Here is a 24,864-nt window from a genome sequence, read left to right on the forward strand (position 1 = left end):
AGGTGACTGCTGAACAGATACAGCATCCCACTGGTAAACAGGTGACTGCTGAACAGATACAGCATCCACTGGTAAACAGGTGATTGCTGCACAAATACAACATCCCACTGGTAAACAGGTGATTGCTGCACAGAAACAGGGAATGAACTCTCTCTGACTTACAATCAGTTACTACTCAGGAGAGACACCACTCTATTTTTGAACTCCAGAAAGACATTTCATGAATAAGGGCACACTGACCAGCATAAATTCAGCTTTCATTACATCAAATACCCAGATTTTCAAAAGTTAGGAGGTTTCTGCAGTTTAGGAGTTAGGAGCAGATCTCTGAAAGCGGAGGGGCATGTTATTGGAGTGGTGAAAAAGGCATATGGGACACTTGCCTTTATCAATCGAGGCATAGATTACAAAAGTAGGAAGGTCATGTTGGGAGTTGTAGAGAACCTTGGTGAGGCCACAGCTGGAGTAGTGTGTGCAGTTCTGGTCACCACTTTATAGGAAGGATGTGATTGCACTGGTGGGGGTGAAGAGAAGATTCACCAGGATGTTGCCTGGGATGAAACATTTAAATTATGAAGAGAGGTTGGATAGACTTGGGTTGTTTTCGTTGGAGCAGAGAAGACTGAGGAGCGACCTGATCAAGGTGTACAAGGTTATGAGGGGCATGGACAGGGTGGATAGCGAGCAGCTGTTCCCCTTAGTTGAAGAGTCAGTCACAAGGGGACACAAGTTCAAGGTGAGGGGCAGGAGGTTTAGGGGGAATAAGAGGAAAAATATTTTTACCCAGGGGGTGGTGAGTCTGGAATGCACTGCCTGGGAAGGTGGTGGAGGCCGGTTGCCTCACATCCTTTAAAAAGTATCTGGATGAGCACTTGGCACATCATAACATTCAAGGCTATGGGTCAGGTATTGGTAAATGGGATTAGGTAGGTCAGGTGTTTCTCACGTGTCGGTGCAGACTCGATGGGCCGAAGGGCCTCTTCTGCACTGAGATTCTGTTTGAGGGTCATGTTCTATAATTCTCCTGATGGTGCTAACCATGTCATTATTGTAACTAGCCTGAGTGTGTCATCAAAAATAATTCACATCCCAACTACTCAGATTTCTGCTGACCTACTCTTAAAAAATGTTACCCCTCCTTAATTTGTAATAATATAATTTATATAATCCAGCAAGCTTCAGAAACACGAATTGTTAAGGAGTTGATTTTGACTTGCACATTTTCAGACGGCATCCCTTGTGATCGGCCAACAGAAGATTCAGTAGAATCTGTTAACAGTAATGTCTGGTGTGCATCTCTGCTGTACATGGATAGTACAGTCACAAGAAATAAAGAAATACTTTATACAGCACCTTTTACAACCTCAGGAAGATGTACATTGGGCATTATCACTGCTGTAATGTCGGAAATACAGCAGTCAGTTTGTACAGCACCAGATCCCACAAATAGCAATGTGAGAAAGGCTGCATTATCCACTTTAATGATGTTGGTTGAGGGACAAATATCGGCCAAGAGACCGAGAACTCCCCTGCTTTTCTTCAAATAGTTGTATGAGATGTTTTACATCCACCGGAGAGGACAGACAGGCCTCACTTTCTTGGTTTATTTCAAAGGTGGCATCTCCAACAGTGCAGCACGACCTCAAAATTGCACTGGAGCATCAGCCTAGATTTTGTGCTCAAGTCTCTGGAGTGGGTCTTGAACCCACAACTTTCTAACTCAAACAAGAGCGCTACCCCCCCGATCCACAGCTGGCACATGATCCAGTGTGTCCCAAAATCTCGGTGGGTCAACACATCATACTGTTTGGTAACGAGGAAGAAGGTTGCAGTCTTTATACTTGGCTTGTGCATGTTAGCCAGGGCTACATTAGTGCAATTTAATTAGCCTCACTGTAGATAGGGAGAAGCTGTTCCTGCTCGTAAAAGGATCAAGAATGAGATGGGCACAGATTTAAAATGATTTGCAAAAGAAGCAAATGTGATATGCAAAAAAACTTTTTCACACAGTGGGTGGTTCAGGTCTGGAATGCGCTGCCTGGAAGTGTGGTAGAGGCAGGTTCAATCGAGGCATTCAAGAGGGCATTAGATGATTATTTGAATAGAAACAATATGCAGGCGTACAGGGAAAAGGCAGGACAATTGCAGTAGGTCATGATGCTCATTTGGAGAGCTGGTGCAGACACAATGGGCTGAATGGCCTCCTTCTGTGCTATTAAAATTCTGAGGTTCTGAGAATTCTTGCCTATGGAGGGTTTGGGGCGGTGGAGGGGAAAATAAGCCAAGGTTTCTGCTCCTGATCATTATCAGTAACCTCTACTAGGAATCCAAGTGCATGGGCATGAGCACTAAATCAAGCTCAGCTGCAATGCCATCCATAGCCAAATAGCTAATATATACCACAATACAAATGATCTTCAGAAATGGCTTTTGCTGAGATGATAAGTCTTTACATATATTTACAGGGTTGGACATTTAGCAAATTTACTATCAAAAATAAAAGGCTTCATCTTTTAAAAAAGTCAAACTTGAGTCTAATTTCTTTGGAGAATATCTCAGTCATGTAGTCAATTAGCGTGAACAGAAGCAGACATTAGTTGCTTCGTCTCCCACACTCTATATTGCCATATCTCAGGGTCTCACAAACTTTCTCAATTGCACAACACCTTGTGAGGGAAGCAGAGTCTGTAGGTCAGTTGAATGGTTGTTACAGGGAACACTGGAACATTACAGAGGAACAGAAGAAAATCATTGCTTCTCTTGTGTGACGTTTCCAACTAGAGGACCTGTTACTGCAAAGATCAAAAACCACCACTCAGCACGATATTAAGGCATTGATATCAATCCAGCGGAGTTCAGTAAGTATTCCCTCCTCCAAAGGGTTTGAGGGGGTAGGAGAAGAAAGTGCTCATATTGATCCCATTGGAATGCCACTGTCTGCAGTGGGTTAGGACAGAGGAAAGAAACAGGCTATATGGGAGTAGTGCAGTGAGGGAATCTGGGCACACAGTTCGATTCCAATAGCACTGCCTACTCTTGTTCATTCAAAACAGTTCCTGGCTCAGAAAAAAAAACACTGATTCAGTACAAATTAAATAAAACATCACAGGTTTTTCTTTAAAAGCATGATTTAAGTTTGAATTAACAGATCATTGAAAATAAGTACTTCAAAGTTGTATACCCTTCAGATAAGCTGTTTTAGATCTGAGCTGCTATCTTGGGAAAAACTCTCAGCAATCTGCATGAAGACATGAAGATGCAGATATTACACCAGATCGTACAGAAGTACTGGAGCAGTCTCCAAATGCCATGGGATATCAGCTGTTTGATAAAGGTTAGTCAGTGAAACAACACACCATATTTAGAGGGCAGTCTGAAGCAGGTCAGAGTATAATAAAATAGAGAATGTTTTACCAAGCAAACTGGGTGCATAAGCTATGCAATAGGGATACTGCCTGTTACCTTTGGTTATTGTGCATTTATAACATTATAAACATCTAAATAACAACATAATATTCACCAATCTTCAGCATAAAAACAGAGCATTATCTTGTATCATTCAGCTGCCTAGCAACAGTCAGGATCTCCTTGGCACCTTTGCTAAGCAGAAGATTAGCCAATTGCATCCCTAATTTTTCAGCCGCTGCCTGGGAATGGTGAGGTATCCTCTTTGCTGTGATCCCAACATGCTGAAAGTCATCATTGCTGCAGTCTTCATCCTGAGGGGAAGACAGGCATCAATCATTTTACTCTGCAAAGTTTTAGGCCTTGGAATTTCTCTACAACATTTTTAGAATTAAATTTGAGAGAAAGTGATGAAGGGGAGTGAGTCCACAGGGTAAAACTGCAGTAACATTAAATTGACAAACCTAGTTTAAGTGCCATTGAGGCTCAGTGACACACTCTCCTTACTGAACCAAAAGGTTCAAGTCCCACTCCAGGAATTGAGTCTATAATCCAGGCTGGGACTCCAGTGCCACATTGCTGATGATGAGACATTAAACTGAGGTTCTGACATTTTTCTAGATGAATGATCCAAGTGTCCTGACCAATATGCCTTTTTCAACCAACATCACTTAAAAAAAAATTACCTGCTCATCCATCTCTACTTTCTGTGAGACTCTGCTGTGTACAAATGCAGCCAAGCTTACCAACAAAATAACACCCTGTACTTCACTGCCATCAGGGCATGCTCGGAGGCATCCTGAGAATGTGATGAGGTGTTACATAAATGCATGAGACAGATATGTCACTGGGACACTTGAGGGTCCCTTACATGGGGTTAATGCACCTTTTCAGAGTAATAAAGGTCTAACCCTTATTATACCTAATCCGATGATGCTTAATGGAACATTGTGTGGGAACTAACCCATCTTACACCTAATCTGGGAGGTACTAACACAGGAGGCAAAAAGCCTGGTTATCTATGCTCCAACTCTGGCAGTCAATGGGTTTCTGATGTGAGACTCCCTACACCACCTCCTGTCCTCAATCCACCCTTCAAAGGAACCCTTAGTTGACGGGTGGTATCTACCTCAGTGTAATCATCACGAATTCTCTTTTGGTTAAACATGCATCATTGATGGTCCCATTGCAGATTCCCCCCCATGCAGCTGTTGAGCTGTGCAGTGGGACATGAGGGGCCCCTCAGAATGCACACTGGTCAAACACTGCCTCAGTGATTGTACCTTTAATTGCAGGTCTTGCCTCCATCAATGTTCAGTTCGCTGAAATACCTCACATCAGGTGCAACACGACATCTAATCTCATCCTTCCAGAAGGACCTCATCCTGCCCAGAGAAACAGCCACTGGGACAAGTAGAAAGGGCTCCAGTTTCAAAATTCTCATCTGGAGGATTTGTCATCCCATTATACTGCTCCTAATGCAGCCCCAGGTGAGATCAGTTAACTCAAAGACAGCCGACTGTCTCACTCAGTTACACACCAGGCAATGTGCAAACCACCTGGGGAGCTTCTAGACTTGAAATGGTGGGCACTGGGAAACCATGGGACATTCCTGGTTGTCAAAGGGAGGTCTGCATTTCTTTAATGTCTACCATGACTTCAGGTCGATCCCCTCCCGCAATGGAGCTTTACATCTAGTTAAGTACTTCTGAAGCAAAGTTATTGTTGGTACGTAGGGAAGCACAGCAAGTTTTCCCACACAAAGCTCCTTACAACAAGATAAATGGTGAGATATCAGATTTTTGATAAACATTGGCCCCGTGCCCATCTGGATTGTGGATGTACCTGGGTTTGAGTTGATACACTTATTTGCATAGTATCTTTCAAGCTGTCAGATCCATCGAGACTGTACACAGCCCCTGTGAGGTAGAGCTGCAATTGAAAGATTCCGAGAATTAAAATGTAAATTTGAAGCAGCAAAAATGCAAAAAGATGCCAGTCGCATCATCAAAAGCAGAATTACCTGATTTTCATTAATGGCAGTGTGAACAGCAACAGGTACACTGCAGCCTCCTTCCTATACAAAACACGGGAACACAGCCAATTAGTTTATTTACAACTTCCCCACCTCACAACCATAATACAATGGAGATTAGACCAATCATCATGTGGGAGTGAGAACAAACACAAAATGCTGAACTGTATCAGCCAAAAGTTTCCGGTTTCAATCTGAGTCTGTAACGTTAGCTGATGTCACAAAACTGCATCTCCACACTGGGACCAGGGGCAGGGGGAAATCAGCCATGTGTCCCATTTCTCTGGAGTGGCTCCAACTACAATGGGAATAGACAATGCATCAAGATAAGATCAAGTTTAACTGTAATGTACCTTCCCAACTCTCCCACTGAATGGCCAATAAATGGGGGTACAGATGTGTCTGTTACTGTACTAAGAATCAAAAGAACACAGGTTCAAATCCCACTGTGGCAGCAACAGAACTTGAATTCAGTTTTTAAAAAATCTGGAAATAAAAATATTAGCAGTGAAAGTGACCACGAAGCTGTTGGATTGCTCTAAGTCCCAACTGATTTTCTAACGTCCTTTAGGGGGGAAGCCTGCCATTCTGACCTGGTCCTGGGTCTACAAGTGACTCCAGTCCAACACCAATGTGGTTGACTTCGAAGTGGCTCATCAAATCACTCGGTTTAAACAAGCTGCTACTGAAGGTAGCGCGCAGTCTGCAGTGGGTTCAAGGAGTTGGCCCACCAACAGTGAGGAGTACATATGTACAGTATCAATAGAGTCAGAGGAATAACCAAGAATGTTTTACAAATCTGCTTAGCCAAGCAGGAAATGCTGGAAATGCACAGAGAACAGGTTAGCATTTTGGGTACAAGGGCTATGTTATGTTAACCTGCAATAAAATACTGTGGATGCTGGAAATCTGAAGTAAAAACAAAGTCCTGTAAGAGCTCAGCATGTCTGGCAGCATCTGTGCCAAAATAAACAGTTAACTCTTCTTCGGAACTAGAGGGAGGTAGGAATGTGATGGGTTTTACACTGTTGAAGAGAGTGGGGGGGATGGGGGTGAAAAGAGGTCAGGGATAGATTAGGTGACGCATTTTCCACATTTCTGCCCTCACCACTTCTTCTCCCTTCCAGAACCACAATCGGGTTCCCTTTGTCCTGGCTTCCACCCCACCAATCTCTACAAAGGTCAAAGGTCATCCTCTGCCATTTCTTCCACCTCCAGCATGATGCCACCACCAAATATATCTTCCCCTCCCCCATTAGTATTCCCTCCGCAACACCCTGATCCATTCCTATCACTTTGTCTTCTTCCATGCAATTGCAGGAGGTGTAATACCTGCCCCTTTACCTCCCCCCTCCTCACTGTCCAAGGCTGTTACTTCTGCACTTCTTTCAACTTACTCTACTGTATTCACTGCTCACAATGTGCTCTCCTCTACATTAGGGAGACCAAATGCAGACTGGGTGACTGCTTCGTGGAACACCTCCATTCAGTCACATCATCTTGTTCTCATGCTCACCTTTCTGTCCTTGGCTTGCTGCAATGTTCCAATGAAGCCCATCACAAACTGAAGGAACAGCACCTCATCTTCCGACATAGGCACTTTACAGCCTTCAGGACTTAACATTGGGTTCAACAACTTCAGACCATGAACTCTGTTCTCCATTTTGAATTTTCATTTCCCTAGTTGCTGATCTGTATCGTTCTCATGTTTTTGCTTTCAGACAGAGTTGATCTTTATTCTGCCATTAATACCTACTCTGAACCAATGCTTTGCTTCTTCACTACTACTATTACCCACTCCCTTTGCCTTTTGTTCCATGACATCTTTTGTGTTTAATCTTCCCTGCCCTCTAACCTATTCCCTGACCTTACCCAACTTTTGCAACAGCATAAAACCCATCATATTTCTACTTCTCTTCAGTTCCGAAGAGCCACATTGGACTTGAAATGTTAACTCTGTTTCTCTCCCCACAGATGCTGCCAGACCTGCTGATTTTTCTATCACTTTCTGTTTTTATTATGTTAACCTGCCTTTTTCTATCAGATGCTGACTGAACTCCTGCCTGCTTCCAGTATTTTATGATTTGATATCCAGTTATCAGTAACTGCCTTACCCCTGTCTAAACGTACAACCCAACTTTGCAGTTTTCCAAGCTGGAAGCTACTAATTTCCAGGTAATTACTGGAGTATAGCTGCAGAGTTTAATTTATTTTTAATTGTACCAGGTGCTTCATGAAGGAACGCTCAGCAATGCAGCGCAGGACTGTTTCCGTGTCGTTGAGAGCAGATACCATGTCCAGGACAGCAGTGTCATTCATTCTCACTTCTACACCCAGGGCACCCTGAAACCAAATAGCAACACATATACATTAAACAGAAGAGTTAAAAATGCCTTGTACACAACACAGGCAAACAGATTATTATTCACCACTATAAAACAACCATTGAAGTTAAACACTCAACAATTAACAAATACTTTCACATTCTGCTTTTTGTCTCATCACTTTACCAAATACAGAAATAGGTTGGAATTCACAAACATACAGAGTGCGAATGTGTGTGGGGAGATCACAGGTCCGATGACATCATCTACAAAATTTCAATTGGATTCTGAGCAACGGTGGAAACAAACAGGTCAGTCAGAATCTGAAAAAAGTGAATTTTCCTACCACAGATTTTTTACTACAACATTTGAAGTTTAATTATTTTAAGTTTTGATGAAGACAACTCTTGAACGCTGAATTGCCTAAAGGACAGTTAGGCATGGGCAATAATTGTTGGTCTTACCAGCATCATTAACATCCCATGAATGATTCTGATGAAGCTGCTGTTTATAATCCAGCATTCTGTGTTCTTAACTCTAGTTACCCACCATGATCTGTACAGGTAGGTTGAGAGAGTATGTACCATGGCCGTGGTGTGTGTTGTAGGGCTAAACCACGATATTTCACAATCACTAATTATGCAGCAGTGTCGTATAATTCATATTTACCTGGCCCACAGCATACATACAATCTTCAGGCTCTAGAATCTGCAAGAAAAAAAAATTACTGCAGCTATGTGCAAACAGGAGCATTCTGACAACTTATCTTATTTCTCAACATCCATCGAAACAGTAAATAAAACACTGATAACAGAAACCGCTCATTGATACCTCCCCAAACTGCAAACATTGCTCCTACATCAGGACAAAGGAAGCAGGCACTAATCTTTGCTTCATCACCAAGAAATAGAAAGGCTAACAATCCAAGAATGAAGCTGCCCTTGCACAGTGTAGGTGTGCTTAGATAGAACTAGATTAAGGCCACTTGACCAAGCACAAGAACCCCAACCAGAACTAAAGCCTATAATTCTCCCATTGAAGCATTCAGCAGTTTCTCAAATGATTTCACTGCTCTGTCGTGAATCTAGATCATGCCTCAATCTCTCTGTATGAGGAACTTCACATGACCAGTCCCACTTTACAGTTCAGTAGTTTGTATTCCTTCTCTGTGATAATGTGATGCTTGGATACTGTTACTAACTTATACTTCCTCTCAGCATGTTTCAGAGTGGGGAGGTACACTGGCCCCAGAGGAGATGAACTAATGCGTTACAAAGCAAATACCATCCATGATGCTACAGAGACATCTGCTGGCTTAGAAGCAGGAAAGAAGTGGATAGATCCAAAGAAGAGTCATATTGGATTTAAAACGTTAACTGTTTCTCTCTCCACAGATGCTGCCAGACCTGAGCTCCCCCAGCACTGTCTGTTATTTCAGATCTCCAGCATCTGCAGTATTTTGCTTTCATTAAGTGAAGGGAGATTGGTTACCAGCAGCTTCATCACAAGGTTCTCTCAGGTTAGGAAATGCACAACAGGTTATTAAAAGCCATACCTGACTAATCCGATTCTCCCATCCCATTCTTCGCAGGCCAGCTGCTGCCAGTACAATAGCACTGTAATCACTTTTCTCATCAAGCTTCTTTAGTCTTGTGTTCAAATTGCCTCGCTGTGATCAAAATTGTTAAAGAAACATATGGGGACCAGTATAAAAACTAGACCTGGCAACGCTGGGGCTGCTCTCCTGACATGATTCAATCAGCAGCATAAATACAGATTCCAACATCACTTCAAAGCCCAGGTTTCACACAGCATAATATTCAACAAACCCCAGCTGACGTTATCAGCCACAAAAGGTGGAGAATTTGCTCAGGAGACAACTCACCTATGCTTTTGTGTTAAACAAAAACAGTCTTATTAAGATGTCAACTGGAATGACACAAATAGGTAGGAAAGTAAGTTGTGAAGAGGTCATAAGGAGGCTACAAAGGGACATAGGAAGGTTGTGTGAATGGGCAAAGGTCTGGCAAATGGAGTGTAATGTGGGCAAATGTGAAATTGTCCATTTTGGCAGGAAGAATAAAAAAGCTTATTGTCTAAATGGTGAGAGATCGCAGAGCTCTGAGATCCAGATAGATCTGGGTGTCCTAGTGCATGAGTTACAAAAGGCTAATGCAGGTGCAGCAAGTAATTAGGAAAGCTAATAGAAGGTTATTGTTTATTGTGAGGGAAATTGATTACAAAATTAGGGAGGTTATGCTTCAGTTGTTCAGGGCACTGATGAGACCACATCAGGAGTACTGTGTACAGTATTGGTCTCCTTAGTTAAGGAAAGATGTAAACATGTTAGAAGCAGTTCAGAGGTGGTTTATTAGGCTAATATCAGGAATGGGTGGGTTGTCTTACGAGGAAAGGTTGACCAGGTTAGGCTTGTATCCACTGGAGTTTAGAAGAGTAAGAGGCGATTTGATTGAAACCTTTTAGATCTTGAGGGGTCTTGAAAGGGTGGATGTAGAGAGGATGTTTCCTCTTGTGAGAGAATCTAGAACTAGGAGTCACTGTTTAAAAATAAGGGGTCGCCCATTTAAGACAGAGATGAGGAGAAATCTTTTCACTCGGAGGGCTGAGTGTCTTTCGAACTCTCTTCCTGAAAAGGCGGTGGCAGCAGAGTCTTTTGAATATTTTTAAGGCAGAGGTGGATAGGTTCTTGATTAACAAGGGGGTGAAAGGTTATCGGGAGTAGGAAGGATTGTGGGGTTGAGGTTACAATTAGCTCAGCCATGATCTAATTGAATGGTGGAGCAGGCTCGAAGGGCCTACACCTACTCCTAATTCGTATGTTCGTATGGAACCCCTGCTAAACAATGTTGGCACTCAAGTAAATCCAACAGAAAATGATATCTCAATTTTCATTTTAAAGATATGGGGAATTTTGTTTCTGCAAATCAAGGCCACCAGCTCTCTAGAACCTATCCCAGCAGCAGTCCTGTGTAGGTGCAGAATAACAGAGGATTTTACACTGGCTCTCTAGAACCTATCCCAGCAGCAGTCCGGTGTAGGTACAGAACAAGAGGATTTTACACTGTGGAGATGGTCACTGTGCTGAGACTGTCTCCAAGTTCACAGACTGTGCTCAAAGCAGAGGTCCCAGGCTAATCCATTGTACCCCATTGACACCACACAACGACATTTTTGTGTTCTTGCAGTCTGGTTCATTTTTTAACACATTTTTAAGACTGAGCAACTTATAGTGAATTAACAGGATTTAAAGGTAGCTTTTCAGGTGCCGCGTTCATATTAACAAGGGGGTGAAAGGTTATCAGGGGTAGGCAGGAATGTGGGGTTGAGGTTACAATCAGATCAGCCATGATCTTATTGATCATGAAGTGGTTGCGGCAAATAGCTTAGATGCTTTCAAAAGGAAATTAAAGGAGTATATGAGGGAAAAGGAAGTAGATAGATTGGCTGAAATCCAAGATGGGGTAGACGGAACAGGAGAAGCCTCGTGTAGAATATAAACAGCAGTTTAGACTAGTTGGGCCAAAAGCTCGAACGGCCTTGACAAGGTGGATGTGGAAAGGATGTTTCCTCTTGTGGGTGAGTCCAGAACCAGAGGGCACTGTTTTAAAATTAGGGGTCGCTTTTAGGAGAGGTGAGGAAAAAGTTTCTCTCGGAGGGTTGTGCGACTTTGGAACTCTCTGCCTCAGAAGGTGGTGGAGGCGGGGTCATTGAATATTTTTATGACAGAGGTAGATAGATTCTTGTAAGGCAAGGGAATTAAGGGTTATTGGGGGTAAGTGGGAATATGGAAATCAAAACACATGGCCAGCCATGATCTTATTGAATGGTGAAGCAAGCTCAAGGGGCTGAATGGCCTACTCCTGTTCCTATTTCTTATGTTATGAATGGCCTGTTTCTGTGATGTATTTTATATGTAATTCCATATAATAATCTATTAATACCCTAACCTTGCCATTTGAAAAAGAAAGAATTCAAGTCCTTATGGATAGAGCAGAGGAACAGGGCTATGTTGACAGTTTTCTCAGATAGCTGGCACAGGCACTATAAGGGTTAATGGCTTTCTCTGCTGTACAATTCAACAATTGTGAGAGAGTAGATTTGAAGAACAATAAAAGGATACAATATCCTTGAATTCCAAGTGAGGAAATCTCCTTCTGAGCTGTGCTGCTCGTCGTAAAGAGCTAGTTCCCACCACACTGTAAAAGAGGAGAGAGATGAGAAAACCGCACAAAAAAAAACTTCCCTTGATTAAAAAAATTATAACAATCCAACATAAAAAACACTGTCTCTCTACACATTAAAACATGTAGCCGTATCAAAGCCTTACCTCCTCTCCGGTAGTGTTTCCAGGGATTTTCCTGCATGGCTCGGGTGCAGAACTACAGCATCAAAGGGAATTTCACGCCTGTAACAAAACCACTGTAATTATAAATCAGGGCTCACCTCTGTATATGGTCTGCAGTTTACTTTCAATGAAAACAGTTATTTTACTGCTTGGAGAATGTTCCCAGTCAGAGCAGGGAAAGGTGGCAGCGAAAAGGGAACAAAATGCCCACAAAGAATTAGGAAGGGAAAGGGACAATTATTAAATGTTAAATCTGTAAAGTTGTCCACACTGCTTTTGCATCATTACATCAGATATATAAACTAAAGGAGATGGAACACCCTCCCGCACGGAACTAATTACAGAGTAAAGCCCCATCTACATTGTCCAAATCAAACACTCCCAGGACAGGTACAGCATGGGGTTAGATACTGAGAAAGAGAATATTACAGGATAGGAAATAGAGAGGTAAGAGGAAGTAAGCTAAGAAAATAGCCAGTTGTCCTATAGCCTGCCTCAACCCACAACGGACAAAAAAAAAGGAAGTCATGAAATGTTAACAATCCTGACTATGTTTAACTTGTACCTTGTGTGCGTGCAGATAAATATTAAAATGAAATTGTAAGCTTTGTGTGAAAACCAGGAAAGTATTCTTGGAGCATAGCCAGAATAAAATGAACTTTGTGCGCGATTAATTACATAAGGAAGGTAGCCAGCTTGTTTTTTAACTTCCCTGTTCTTTGTATTCTGTGTCTCGTAGGTTGTTGATTGTGTTTTAATTTGGTGCAATATGTCTTGTAAACTGTCTGCCTTTGTAAAACTGTCTGTCTTGCATCTGATGTAATTACTTAGTTAACTTACCGATTACCTGACCTATTGTGAAATATAACTGCATGCACTGATAACGGTTGATGTATAACTACCTGATTGTTACATGATTATAACCAGATAAAAAGGATCAGATGTTGTCTCAAGGAATGAATGGTACATTGTTAGAAGAGATAAGGGACGATCAAGACACTGTATGGGTAAATAAAATCAATTAGCTAACCTAATTATAAGAGAATAAAGAAGGGCAAGTTAATAGGATCACTGTGTGAATATGCTGGAGCCACGTAATTGTACTGAATAAATACTGCTTGTTGAACACTAACGACGAGCAGATCCATTGTGGTCTGCTCCCAATGGCCATTGTACGGTTCAGTGCTTAATAAATTGTAAACAAAAACAAAAACAGAATTACCTGGAAAAACTCAGCAGGTCTGGCAGCATCGGCGGAGAAGAAAAGAGTTGACGTTTCGAGTCCTCATGACCCTTCGACAGAATTCTGTCGAAGGGTCATGAGGACTCGAAACGTCAACTCTTCTCCGCCGATGCTGCCAGACCTGCTGAGTTTTTCCAGGTAATTCTGTTTTTGTTTTTGTTTTAGATTTCCAGCATTCGCAGTTTTTTTGTTTTTATTTTAATAAATTGTACTCTTTCCTGAAGTAACCTACAGTTGCTCTATTTATTCTTTGACAATACAGAGTAAAGCCCCCTCGACAGTGTCCCCATCAAACACTCCCAGGACAGGTACAGCACGGGGTTAGATACAGAGTAAAGCTCCCTCTACACTGTCCCCATTAAACACTCCCAGGACAGGTACAGGACGGGGTTAGATACAGAGTAAAGCTCCCACTACGCTGTCCCCATCAAACACTCCCAGGACAGGTACAGCACGGGGTTAGATATAGAGTAAAGCTCCCTCTACACCGTCCCCATCAAACACTTCCAGGACAGGTATAGCACGGGGTTAGATACAGAGTAAAGCCCCCTCTACACTGTCCCCATCAAAAACTCCCAGAACAGGTACAGCATGGGGTTAGATACAGAGGAAAGCTGAACTGGAATATGGGTGCTTGCCGCATTGAGAAATATGTATTGTACTGAACCCTTATCAAGGTTCCTAACCCGATAAGACTCACTTGCAGATGGCTCCAATTGTAAATCCTGGGGGAAGAGTGGTCGGCAGGTCTTTCAGAGAGTGAACTACCAGGTCAACCCTGCATCAGAGGAACAGAATGAGAGATGCCAGCAGGTGGACCCAATGTAATAGATAACACTACAGAATCAATGACATTTCCGACAAAGAATACACTCTTTCACCCAGGTCAGTAGGGTAACACACCAAGGGTGAAAAAGATGACAAGTAAACCAGGAGATATCTTCCCTCCCACTCTAAAGACTTGAGCACATAATCCAGCCTGGCATTCCAATGCAGTACTGAGGGGGGTTTTACTTTTCTATTCTTTCATGAGATTTGGGTGTCACTGGCTGGACCAGTATTTGTTGCCCATCCCTAAATGCCCTTGAGAAGGTGGTGGCGAGCTGACCTCCTGAACAGCTGTAGTCCATTGAGGGAGGTGCTGGCTTTTGGAAAAGGCATTAAGCCAAGATCTCATTGGCTCTCTCCGGTGAGTATAAAAGATCCCATGGTACTACTTCAAAGAGCAGAGGAATGCACATGGTGTCCTGGCCAATATTTATCCCTCAATCAACATCACCACAACAGACTATATGGTCATTATCACATTGCTGTTTGTGGGATCTTGCTATCTGAAATATGGTTGCAGCATTTCCTACATTATACCAATGACTGAAGTGCTTTGGGATGTCTTGAGATTGTGAGAAGTGTTGCACTTTCTTTTCTCTTATTTATTCAGGACGGGGATGAGGAGTTTTTTTTCTCTCAGAGGGTTGCGAACCTTTGGAACTCTCTTTGTCAAAAGGCGGTGGAAGCAGAGTCTTTGATTATTTTTAAAGCAGAGCTAGATAGACTTTTGATAAGCAAAGGGGTGAAAGGTTATCGGGGGTAGTGGGGGAACGAGGAATTGAGGTTACAATCAGATCAGCCATGATCTTATTGAATGGCTGAGCAGGCTTGAGGGACCAACTCCTAATCCCAATTGGCATGCTCGTAAGTTCCTTATTAAGGTTGGGGGTCCTCCCTTCCTCCTCCTCCTCTTCAAAGTAACATCAAGGCATCTTTTACATCTACTTGAGAGGGCAGCCAAGGGAATGGTTTAACATCTCATCCAAAAGGCAGCACCTCCGGCATTGTGGTAGTCTCGCTGCTGCATAGCAATGTCAGCCTAGATTGTTCTAAAGTCTCTGGGATGGAACTCAAATTCACAGCCTTCTGATTTAGAGGCAACTGTGCAACTCACTGAGCCACATCTGACACTGTTATAATAACTGACAAACAATCATGTCAAATAATGGTGAAGAAAAAATGTTTTAAAAAGGATGTCCAAGGGCAAGTTAGCAGTGCTGAGTGAATAACAGGTAAATGAACACCCAAGAATTCATACTCGTTTTTCTCCAATGCAGTTTCCAGCTCCTTTGTGAACAGGCTTTTCTCTCCAATCTAACAGAGACAGAAATTAACACCAGGGTTAAATAACATCAATGGTTTCAACCTGGTGCAAGTCTTTCCTCACACAGTCTCCACACCCCCACCAAATCAATCACCATGCAACTGTGTTGTGTGGTGCAGACAGCAACAAAAACTGTTGGAGCAGCCATAAGAGTCCCACCTAATTGTGCTACTGCTAGCTACTATAAGCAGCAATGGAATGGGGTAGAGGAAAATAACGTTACTTTAAAAACAGACAAATATTCTGATGTCCTTGTTACCTTTAAGGAGATGAGCTAATTGCAAAACCTCCCACATTTTGTTGGGTAAAGAAATGAAAAAAATACAAGCACAGTGCGTCACTACCAAACATTCTTCCATCAGATACAGCACTGGGTTAGATACAGAGTAAAGCTCCCTCCACACTGCTCCCATCAAACACTCCCAGGACAGGGACAGCACGAGGTTAGATACAGAGTAAAGCTCCCTCTACACTGTCCCCATCAAACACTCCCAGGACAGGTACAGCACGGGGTTAGATACAGAGTAAAGCCCCCTCTACACTGTCCCCATCAAACACTCCCAGGACAGGTACAGCATGGGGTTAGATACAAAGTAAAGCTCCCTCTACACTGTCCCCATCAAACACTCCCAGGACAGGTACAGCACGGGGTTAGATACAGAGTAAAGCTCCCTCTACACTGTCCCCATCAAACACTCCCAGGGCAGGTACAGCACAGGGTTAGATACAGAGTAAAGCTCCCTCTACACTGTCCCAATCAAACACTCCCAGGACAGGTACAGCACAGGGTTAGATACAGAGTAAAGCTCCCCCTACACTGCTCCCATCAAACACTCCCAGGACAGGGACAGCACGAGGTTAGATACAGAGTAAAGCTCCCTCTACACTGTCCCAATCAAACACTCCCAGGACAGGTACAGCACGGGGTTAGATGTAAAGCTCCCTCTACACTGTCCCCATCAAACACTCCCAGGACAGGTACAGCACAGGGTTAGATACAGAGTAAAGCTCCCTTTACCTTGTCCCATTCAAAGGACAATTCTATGGCATGTACAGCACTTGTAAAGTGATGTAGAAAATGGCAAATCAAAACAGAAAATAAAATATACCTTTGAGAGAGCTGTATCCAGAATTCTGTCCCCAGTGGTTGTCATAGCAACTAGGGTGATAGAACATAGCATTAGTTAGGGTGCACAATACATCAATGTATGTAGTATCTGCAAACTTAAAGGGGAAGAACACTCCATCACTCCCATGTCACCTATCTGTTTGGCCACACAATGTAATGCTCCCTGGTGACTGGTGAACTCCCCAACCCCCTGGCTACCGGTCATCTCGCACTCGCCTGCACCAACCGCCCCCCCAACCACCACTACTCCCCCACCCCCAATACTCCCCCACCAATCCTGCCACCTCATTGTTGGTCAGTCACCTAACATCTTACCCTGCTGGCACACACATCGGTCGCTGGACAATTTCCCCCCCCCAACAAACCCCTGGCCAGCCCCCCAAACCACCCCTCCCCACTCTATGTTGGTCAGTTCCCCCTACCAACCCTCTCAGTGCTGAGCCTCTGGTCAGTCTCCTAAGCCCCTGGACGCTGGTCAGTACCCCAACCCTCCCCCCAGCCACCCCCTCCCACCCCTTGGCCTCTGGTCAGCCCATCCAGCTGTACAAGACCAGAAATGTCTGCTTCCATCCACTGGACTGGTGATCAGGTCACACACCTCCAATCTGCTTTTACCTCTGTGTCCTCTAATAGCCCCATCTGTCAAAATGTCATCCAGTAGCCTCTTCAAATTTCTAACATCCTCCACTTGAACTGGGGTTGGGTATTCTACACATTTACCATCCTGTGAGAGGTAGGACAATGCCCTATCTGTACATCTCCCTTTAATCATCCAAGCTTGGATCCATCACCCTATGATTTAGTATTCTGGCTTTGGAGGGGTTACCACATTTATTCACACATCTGATACCATAAGACCATAAAACATAGCAGAAATTAGGCCATTCAGCCCATCGAGTCTGCACCGCCATTCAATCATGGCTGCTAAGTTTCTCAACCCCATTCTCCTGCCTTCTCCCCATAACCTTTGATCCCCTTACCAATCAAGAACCTATCTTATCTCGGTCTTAAATACACTCATTGACCTGGCCTCCACAGCCTTCTGTGGCAGTGAATTCCATAGATTCACCACTCTCTGGCTAAAGAAGTTTCTCCTCATCTCTGTTCTAAAAGGTCTTCCCTTTACTCTGAGGCTGTGCCCTCGGGTCCTAGTCTCTCCTACTGATGGAAACATCTTCCCCACATCCACTCTATCCAGGCCTTTCAGTATTCTGTAAGTTTCAACCAGATCGCCCCTCATCCTTCTAAATTCCATCGAGTATAGACCCAGAGTCCTCAAATGTTCCTCATATGTTAAGCCTTTCATTCCTGGAATCATTCTCGTGAACCTCCTCTGGACCCTCTCCAAGGCCAGCACATCCTTCCTGAGATACGGGGCCCAAAATTCCTCATCATATTCTAAATGTGGTCTGACCTTATAAAGCCTCAGCAGCACATCCCTGCTTTTATATTCTAGTCCTCTCGAAATAAATGCCAACATTGCATTTGCCTTCCTAACTACCAACTCAACCTGCAAGTTAACCTTAAGAGAATCCTGGACTAGGACTCCCAAGTCCCTTTGCACTCCAGATTTCTGAATTCTCTCCCCATTTAGAAAATAGTCTATGCCTTTATTTTTCCTACCAAAGTGCATGACCTCACACTTCCCCACATTGTATCCCATCTGCCACTTCTTTGCCCATTCTCTTAACCTGTCCAAATCCTTCTGCAGTCTCCCCACCTCCTCAATACTACCTGTCCCTCCACCTACCTTTGTATCATCTGCAAACTCAGCCAGGATGCCCTCAGTTCCTTCATCTAGATCATTAATGTATGAAGTGAAAAGTCGCGGTCCCAACACTGACCCCTGCGGAACTCCACTAGTCACCGGCTGCCATCCTGAGAAGGACCCCCTTATCCCCACTCTCTGCTTCCTGCCAGACAGCCAATCTTCTATCCATGCTAGGACCTTGCCTCTAACACCATGGGCTCTTATCTTCCTGAGCAGCCTCCTGTGTGGCACCTTGTCAAAGGCCTTCTGGAAGTCCAAGTAGATAACATCCATTGACTCTCCTTTATCTAACCTACTCATTACCTCCTCAAAGAATTCTAACAGATTTGTCAGGCATGACCTCTCCTTGATGAAACCATGCTGACTTTGCCCGATTTTACCATGTACTTCCAAGTATTCTGAAATCTCATCTTTAATAATGGACTCTAAAATCTTACCAACGACCGAGGTCAGGCTAATAAGCCTGTAATTTCCCGTCTTTTGCCTCACTCCCTTCTTAAACAGGGGGGTAACATTAGCAATTTTCCAGTCCTCTGGAACCCTCCCTGACTTCAGTGATTCCTGAAAGATCACCACTAACGCCTCCACTATCTCTTCAGCTATCTCCTTCAGAACTCTGGGGTGTAATCCTGGTCTTTACTGGATTAACTTCTGAGGACTGTTGTACAGCCTAGTTTGTACTCTCAAATTTGGAAGATGAAAGAGGGATCCAATTGAGGTGATTCAAATTCTTAAAAGATTTAATAGGGTCGATAGAGAGAAACCATTTCTTCTGGTGCAGGAGTCCAGAATGAGAGAGAACTATCTTAAAATTAGAGCTAAGCCTTTCAGGAGTAACATTAAGAAGTACATTTTCACACAGTGGAAATCTAACTTTCTCTAAAAGGCTGTGGATTCTGGGGGTCAATTGGAGCTTTTGGGTAAAGCAAGAGTTACAAGGGGATGAAGCAAAGCTGAGTAGATGGAGCACAGGTCAGTAGAAAGGCGGAACAGGCTGGGTGGGGGGGGAGGTGAATGACCTACTCGTGTTCCAATGTTTTCTATGTAATGTTTATGCTTTTGGTGCTAGCTTATCTATTCCCTAAATACCTCAATCAGGTCACCTCTAAGCTGTCTTTTCTGCAATATTAGCATCTCTGGTGCCCATAGTCTTCCCTCAATTTTCAGGTGCCCATCCCCATTTATCAACATAATTGTTGCGATTTGTAATCTCCTTATTTGGCTCGATAATGCGATTCACCCCCAACTCCCCAAGCAACCTGGACTCACCAATTTCAAGTTCTGCATTTGGATAAAGTTCTTTCAGCATGTCTGCCACAGAGCCAGTCTGAGTCCGAGCAAGCTGGGAGATGCAAAACAAGATCAATCAGATCTCACGCAGTGTGTGGAGTAACAGAGAAACACGAAAGTCATGTTCATTCCTTTACATGAGGCACATTCTAGCACAGACAACAAATTACTCCAAGGCCAGGTAATAAGAAAAATAAAACCACCGCCACCTTCTCAAGGAACTAAAAATAGGCTGTAAATATCGGCAGTACTCACACCTCAAGAATGGATAAAATAAAGCTAGTGCTAAAGAGGATTTAGACTTATTGCTGATAAGGACCATATACAACATTGTGCTTCAAAGAACAAAGAACAAAGAAAAGTACAGCACAGGAACAGGACCTTCGGCCCTCCAAGCCTGCGCCGATCATATTGCCCGTCAACCAAAACATTTTGCACTTCCGGGGTCCGTATCCCTCTATTCCCATCCTATTCATGTATTTGTCAAGCTGTCTCATAAACACCACTATCATACCTGCTTCCACCACCTCCTCTGGCAGTGAATTCCAGACACTCACTACCCTCTGCATAAAAAACTTGCCCCGCACATCTCCTCTATAGTTTTCTCCTCTCACCTTAAATCTATGTCCCCTAGTAATTGACTCTTCCACCCTGGGAAAAAGCTTCTATCTACTCTGTCCATGCCACTCATAATTTTGTAAACTTCTATCAAGTCGCCCCTCAATCTCCGTCGCTCTAGTGAGAACAATCCAAGTTTCTCCAACCTCTTATATCTAATAACCTCCAGACCAGGCAGCTTCCTGGTAAACCTCCTCTGCACCCTCTCCAACGTCTCCATATCCTACTGGTAATATGGTGACCAGAATTGCATGCAATATTCCAAGTGTGCCCTAACCAAGGTTCTATAGAGCTGCAGCATGACTTCCCAGCTTTTATACTCAATACCCCTGTCAATGAAGGCAAGCATGCCAATATGCCTTCCTGACTACTTTATCCACTTGCGTTGCCACTTTCAGTGACCTGTGGACCTGTACACCTAGATCCCTCTGCCCGTCGATGCACTTAAGGGTTCTGCCATTCACTATATAATTGCTACCCGGATTAGGCCTTCCAAAATGCATTACCTCGTAATTGTCCAGATTAAACTCCATCTGCCATTTCTCCTCCCAAGTCTCCAAACGATCTATGTCCCGTTGTATCCTCTGACAATCTTCTTCAATATCTGCAACTCCTCCAACCTTAGTGTCGCCTGCAAACTTACTAATTAGCCCAGTTACATTTTCCTCCAAATCATTTATGTATACTACAAACAGCAAAGGTCCCAGCACTGATCCCTGCGGAACTCTACTAGTCACAGCTCTCCATTCAGAAAAGCACCCTTCCACTGCTACCCTCTATCTTCTATTACCAAGCCAATTCTGTGTCCATCTTGCCAGCTCACCTCTGATCCCGTGCGACTTTACCTTCTGTACCAGTCTGCCATGAGGGAATTTGTCAAAGGCCTTACTGAAATCCATATATATAACATCCACTGCCCTTCCACCGTCGATCATCTTTGTCACTTCCTTGAAAAACTTGATCAAGTTAGTGAGACATGACCTCCCCTTCGCATAATCATGCAGCCTCTCACTAATACGCCCATTTGCTTCCAAATGGTAGTAAATCCTGTCACGAAGAATCTTCTCCAATAATTTCCCTACCACTGATGTAAGGCTCACCGGCCTGTAATTTCCTGGATTATCCCTGCTACCCTTCTTAAACAATGGAACAACATTGGTCTTTCTCCAGTCCTCTGGGACCTCACCCGTAGCCAGTGAGGATACAAAGATTTCTGTCAAGGCCCCAGCAATCTCCTCCCTTTCCTCCCTCAGTACTCTGGGGTAGATCCCATCTGGCCCTGGGGACTTATCCACCTTAATAATCTTCAAGGCGCCTAACATCCCCTGTTTTTTGATCTCAACATGATTCTTTCAGCACGATTAAACTAAGGGCAAGGGATTATATTTCATGGAGCTTTAAAGTTGAAGGATATTCTGATCCAAGTGTTTAAAATGATAAAGGAATTCAACAGGGGAAACATGGAGGAACTGTTTCTTCTGGCCATGCAGGGTGGATGGGGGAGATGGAGAGCAAGTTGAAGAGCCTAGGGACAAAGGCCATAAAATTGGTGTTGCATGTCGCTGTGATGATGCTAAATTAAGCCAGTTCCAAGCCTCGGTGGAATGAGAAGGAATTAATAACAAATCTTCAGACAAATATCCTTATCATCAATTTGAATGTTGCAGCTAGTTCCAGCACTGATATGCTGCTCTGCACAGGAATCAGCCAACAGCACCCAGTGAAACAGGAGCGCTGAGAGATATGGCAGCAGATCACTAGTGCCAGGATACCCTGGGTCTAATCTGTACCAAATACTGCAAATGGGCCACCTAACCTTGGAACGGAGCTGGCAGGCAGGGGGAGGGGCAGCTGGCAGGCAGGGGGAGGGGGGTAGCTGGCAGGCAGGGGTTGGGGCGGGGGGGGGGGGGGGGGGGCATGTGTCTGATGCCAGATCAAGCAAAGTTAAAGTGGCTGTTGTGTAGCTTTTCAGATTTCTGCTGAAACTCTGAACTCTTATTTCAGAGGAAAACTTGATCATGATTGTGAAGCAATCTACTGGAGAATTCTCAGAACAAAGGCATTTATCTGGATGGTCCACCTGCCCTTCCCTTTAGTTTCATCATGCAAACTCCCCCTCCCACAGTTCCCTCTGCAGTGACTCAGCTCCAAACTGACAGAATTCTGCAGATGTGGATAAGTGACAGGCTGCCCAGGAACAGCGCAGCACACTAGATACTGCTCATGACGATTACAATGTCAATCCACGAGTTTAAGCTGTGGCGCTGACCCGAGGAATGCTCGAAGAAAGTGCTCAGTCCATAAAACATGTCCCAGTATTGAAAGAATGTCTTAATGTTTGGGGAAATCAAAGGATTTTTGAGAAAAACTAACAATAAAATAGCACAGAGCAGAATTCCATATATTTAATCCTCAGATTGCTGGGGAATCTTTCAGAAACAAGAAGTTAACAACCTACTTGACTCTTTCTTGTTCCAACTCGAATGATTCTAGAAGAATTCTCATTGTGAGCAGCAGAGTTCTGGAAGAGATAATGCGACAGAAATGACAAACTTACAACCAAAATAACCCAATATCTTAGGGTGTGCAGGTGTGATGTGGATGATTAGATCCAATGTTAAAAACATGAACTTTGAAAAGTAAGTGCTGAACAAACTGATACTCAAACGTATTTCTGAATTTTAGATTCATTTAGATAACGATTCTATAACACACTGTCAAATCACACAAAATTCAGTCAACTTCAACCTGAATCTTTACATTTGGCCATAAAATGTAAAAATGTGATGTGGAATTTGTACATTTGAAGCAGTGGTAAGCCTGTGAATAGAGGTGATCACATGGAGAAAATGAATCCTGTGCTGTTCCACACTGACCAGCTTAAATATTCAGAGTTATCTCAATATTTGTTTAATTCTCCATGCACTATTCAATACCTCAGTAATTCCTCTGTTTAATATAGGGGTTAAAGCCTCGGTTAAATGCAATGAAATTCCTGGGAACAGGATTCCATCCATGTTGGCACTAAAAACAAGACAGACTTTGGATAATTCCAATAAAATTCAGACTCAAAAATATTACATCATTGCAGTAAGTTATCATCAAGCTGATACATAGAATTATCCGGTTACCAATCTTAGGATGTAGCTAAAACCGATACTCTCCCTGTTGTATAGCTTATCTTTACTGATATTCTGCCATCAAATATTCTGTACAGTAACTACCTCTCCGAGATATGTACAGTTGAGAAATACCATGTGTCCACCACCTAGCTCAACTTCCATTGAAATTCACTGCTCACCCACCACAGACAGTACCTCACTGTTCCTTGAATAACTCCACTACGCACTGAGAGTCACTCTATTTATTCCTCTGTGAAGTTTTTTCCAACCTTTCCTGAATTTGCTGAGCGTCAGTTTGAAACATTTAGCAGTCTCAGATCTGAGCCACAGCACATTTGTTCTTTTCTCTATGGTTTAAACATTAGCTTTTACTACCTTTCCATTCCTTTTTCAGTCCAGCACTTTATGTCCCTAATATATATAAATACTATATTGTCCTTTTTAAAAAATAGTAAAAGCATCTACTTGCAAACAACTAAACACTTGTGCCCCTCACCATCCTACAGCATTCTCTCATTGAACCTACACTCCCATCCTTCTGAAGATGTGCACAAACTACTTTCTGATGCAAAATTAGTTTATGCTGTCTTGGTTGTAAAATTCTTTGAATCTTCCTTGAACATTCAACCATTTTCATATAAAATTATCTGCAAATTTTAAAAGCAAAAAACATGAAACAGAATGTGACAAAGAACTGTTCAGCACAGTGCACAATGCACAGCAGCATCCCAGGTATAAATACAAGCTGCTTATAATCTTCATTCTTTCACTAAAATACTATTCAAATCTCCAAATTGCTAACACACACTATTGCATTCCTGCTGCAAAGCTCACCAAATCACATGCCAACATTCTGCAATCCTTTCTTTCCCCAAAGTTTCCACCAAGGTCACTAACTCCACTCTCAGAAATGATCAGAGCTTGTGCATTTATTCTTGTGCCCCCACCCCCAACCGCCCGCCCGCCCCATCCCCAACCTCCCGCCCTCAACCCCCCGCCCCCTGTCCGACCTCAACACCCCCCTGTCCGCCCCCAGACCCCTGCCCCATGACTCAAACCATTTTCAGCTCCAATGTGGTTCAAAAGATAACACTGTGCAAGGCAGCCAGCCTGGCAGAAAGTGATGATAGCTGAGCTGCAGCTAAAGGAGAAACTGGAGTGTAACTCCACCATTCTAAAGCTAAGCACACAAAGTGAGTCAAGAACGTCCCCCTGGACGACAACTTTAGGGGGTGAGGGGTGGGGTGGGGAGAGGAGGGGGGAAGGGGGTGTGGGGTGGGGAGAGGAGGGGGAAGGGGGTGTGGGGTGGGGAGAGGAGGTGGGGGGAAGGGGGGGTTGTGGTGGTGGGGAAGAGGGGGGAAGGGGGGGTGGGGAAGAGGGGGGAAGGGGGGGTGGGGAAGACGGGGAGG

General features: G+C 43.6%; 2 protein-coding genes across 10 annotated transcripts in view; one reads left to right on the forward strand and one right to left on the reverse strand.

The window, feature by feature from the left end:
- Positions 1 to 3,110: 3,110 nt before the first annotated feature.
- The window catches only part of hmbsb (hydroxymethylbilane synthase, b), a 61,469-nt gene continuing 39,715 nt past the window's right edge, over positions 3,111 to 24,864 (reverse strand). Inside the window, exons 1-14 of one of the 5 annotated variants that reach the window (XM_041174155.1) lie at positions 24,290 to 24,394; positions 22,792 to 22,854; positions 19,695 to 19,767; positions 16,635 to 16,684; positions 15,460 to 15,515; positions 14,074 to 14,151; positions 12,113 to 12,190; positions 11,906 to 11,981; positions 9,320 to 9,433; positions 8,434 to 8,472; positions 7,664 to 7,783; positions 5,429 to 5,482; positions 5,251 to 5,337; positions 3,111 to 3,719 (exon numbers count right to left, since the gene is read on the reverse strand). In XM_041174155.1, coding sequence (XP_041030089.1) covers positions 3,546 to 3,719; positions 5,251 to 5,337; positions 5,429 to 5,482; positions 7,664 to 7,783; positions 8,434 to 8,472; positions 9,320 to 9,433; positions 11,906 to 11,981; positions 12,113 to 12,190; positions 14,074 to 14,151; positions 15,460 to 15,515; positions 16,635 to 16,684; positions 19,695 to 19,767; positions 22,792 to 22,854; positions 24,290 to 24,307 — 1,080 coding nt within the window. In that variant the 5' untranslated portion in view covers positions 24,308 to 24,394 and the 3' untranslated portion in view covers positions 3,111 to 3,545. Of the gene's footprint in view, positions 3,720 to 5,250; positions 5,338 to 5,428; positions 5,483 to 7,663; positions 7,784 to 8,433; positions 8,473 to 9,319; positions 9,434 to 11,905; positions 11,982 to 12,112; positions 12,191 to 14,073; positions 14,152 to 15,459; positions 15,516 to 16,634; positions 16,685 to 19,694; positions 19,768 to 22,791; positions 22,855 to 23,557; positions 23,633 to 24,289; positions 24,395 to 24,864 lie in introns of those variants that run through there. The other 4 variants (XM_041174154.1, XM_041174156.1, XM_041174157.1 and 1 more) reach the window with 4 other exon arrangements.
- Positions 24,565 to 24,864, forward strand: part of LOC121269527 — a 75,165-nt gene continuing 74,865 nt past the window's right edge. For all 5 annotated transcript variants that reach the window (XM_041174159.1, XM_041174161.1, XM_041174162.1 and 2 more), the window contains exon 1: positions 24,565 to 24,648. In XM_041174159.1, coding sequence (XP_041030093.1) covers positions 24,579 to 24,648 — 70 coding nt within the window. In that variant the 5' untranslated portion in view covers positions 24,565 to 24,578. The remainder of the gene's footprint in view (positions 24,649 to 24,864) is intronic.

Source organism: Carcharodon carcharias, chromosome 25 (genome assembly GCF_017639515.1).
Source record: "Carcharodon carcharias isolate sCarCar2 chromosome 25, sCarCar2.pri, whole genome shotgun sequence".
Taxonomy (NCBI): domain Eukaryota; kingdom Metazoa; phylum Chordata; class Chondrichthyes; order Lamniformes; family Lamnidae; genus Carcharodon; species Carcharodon carcharias.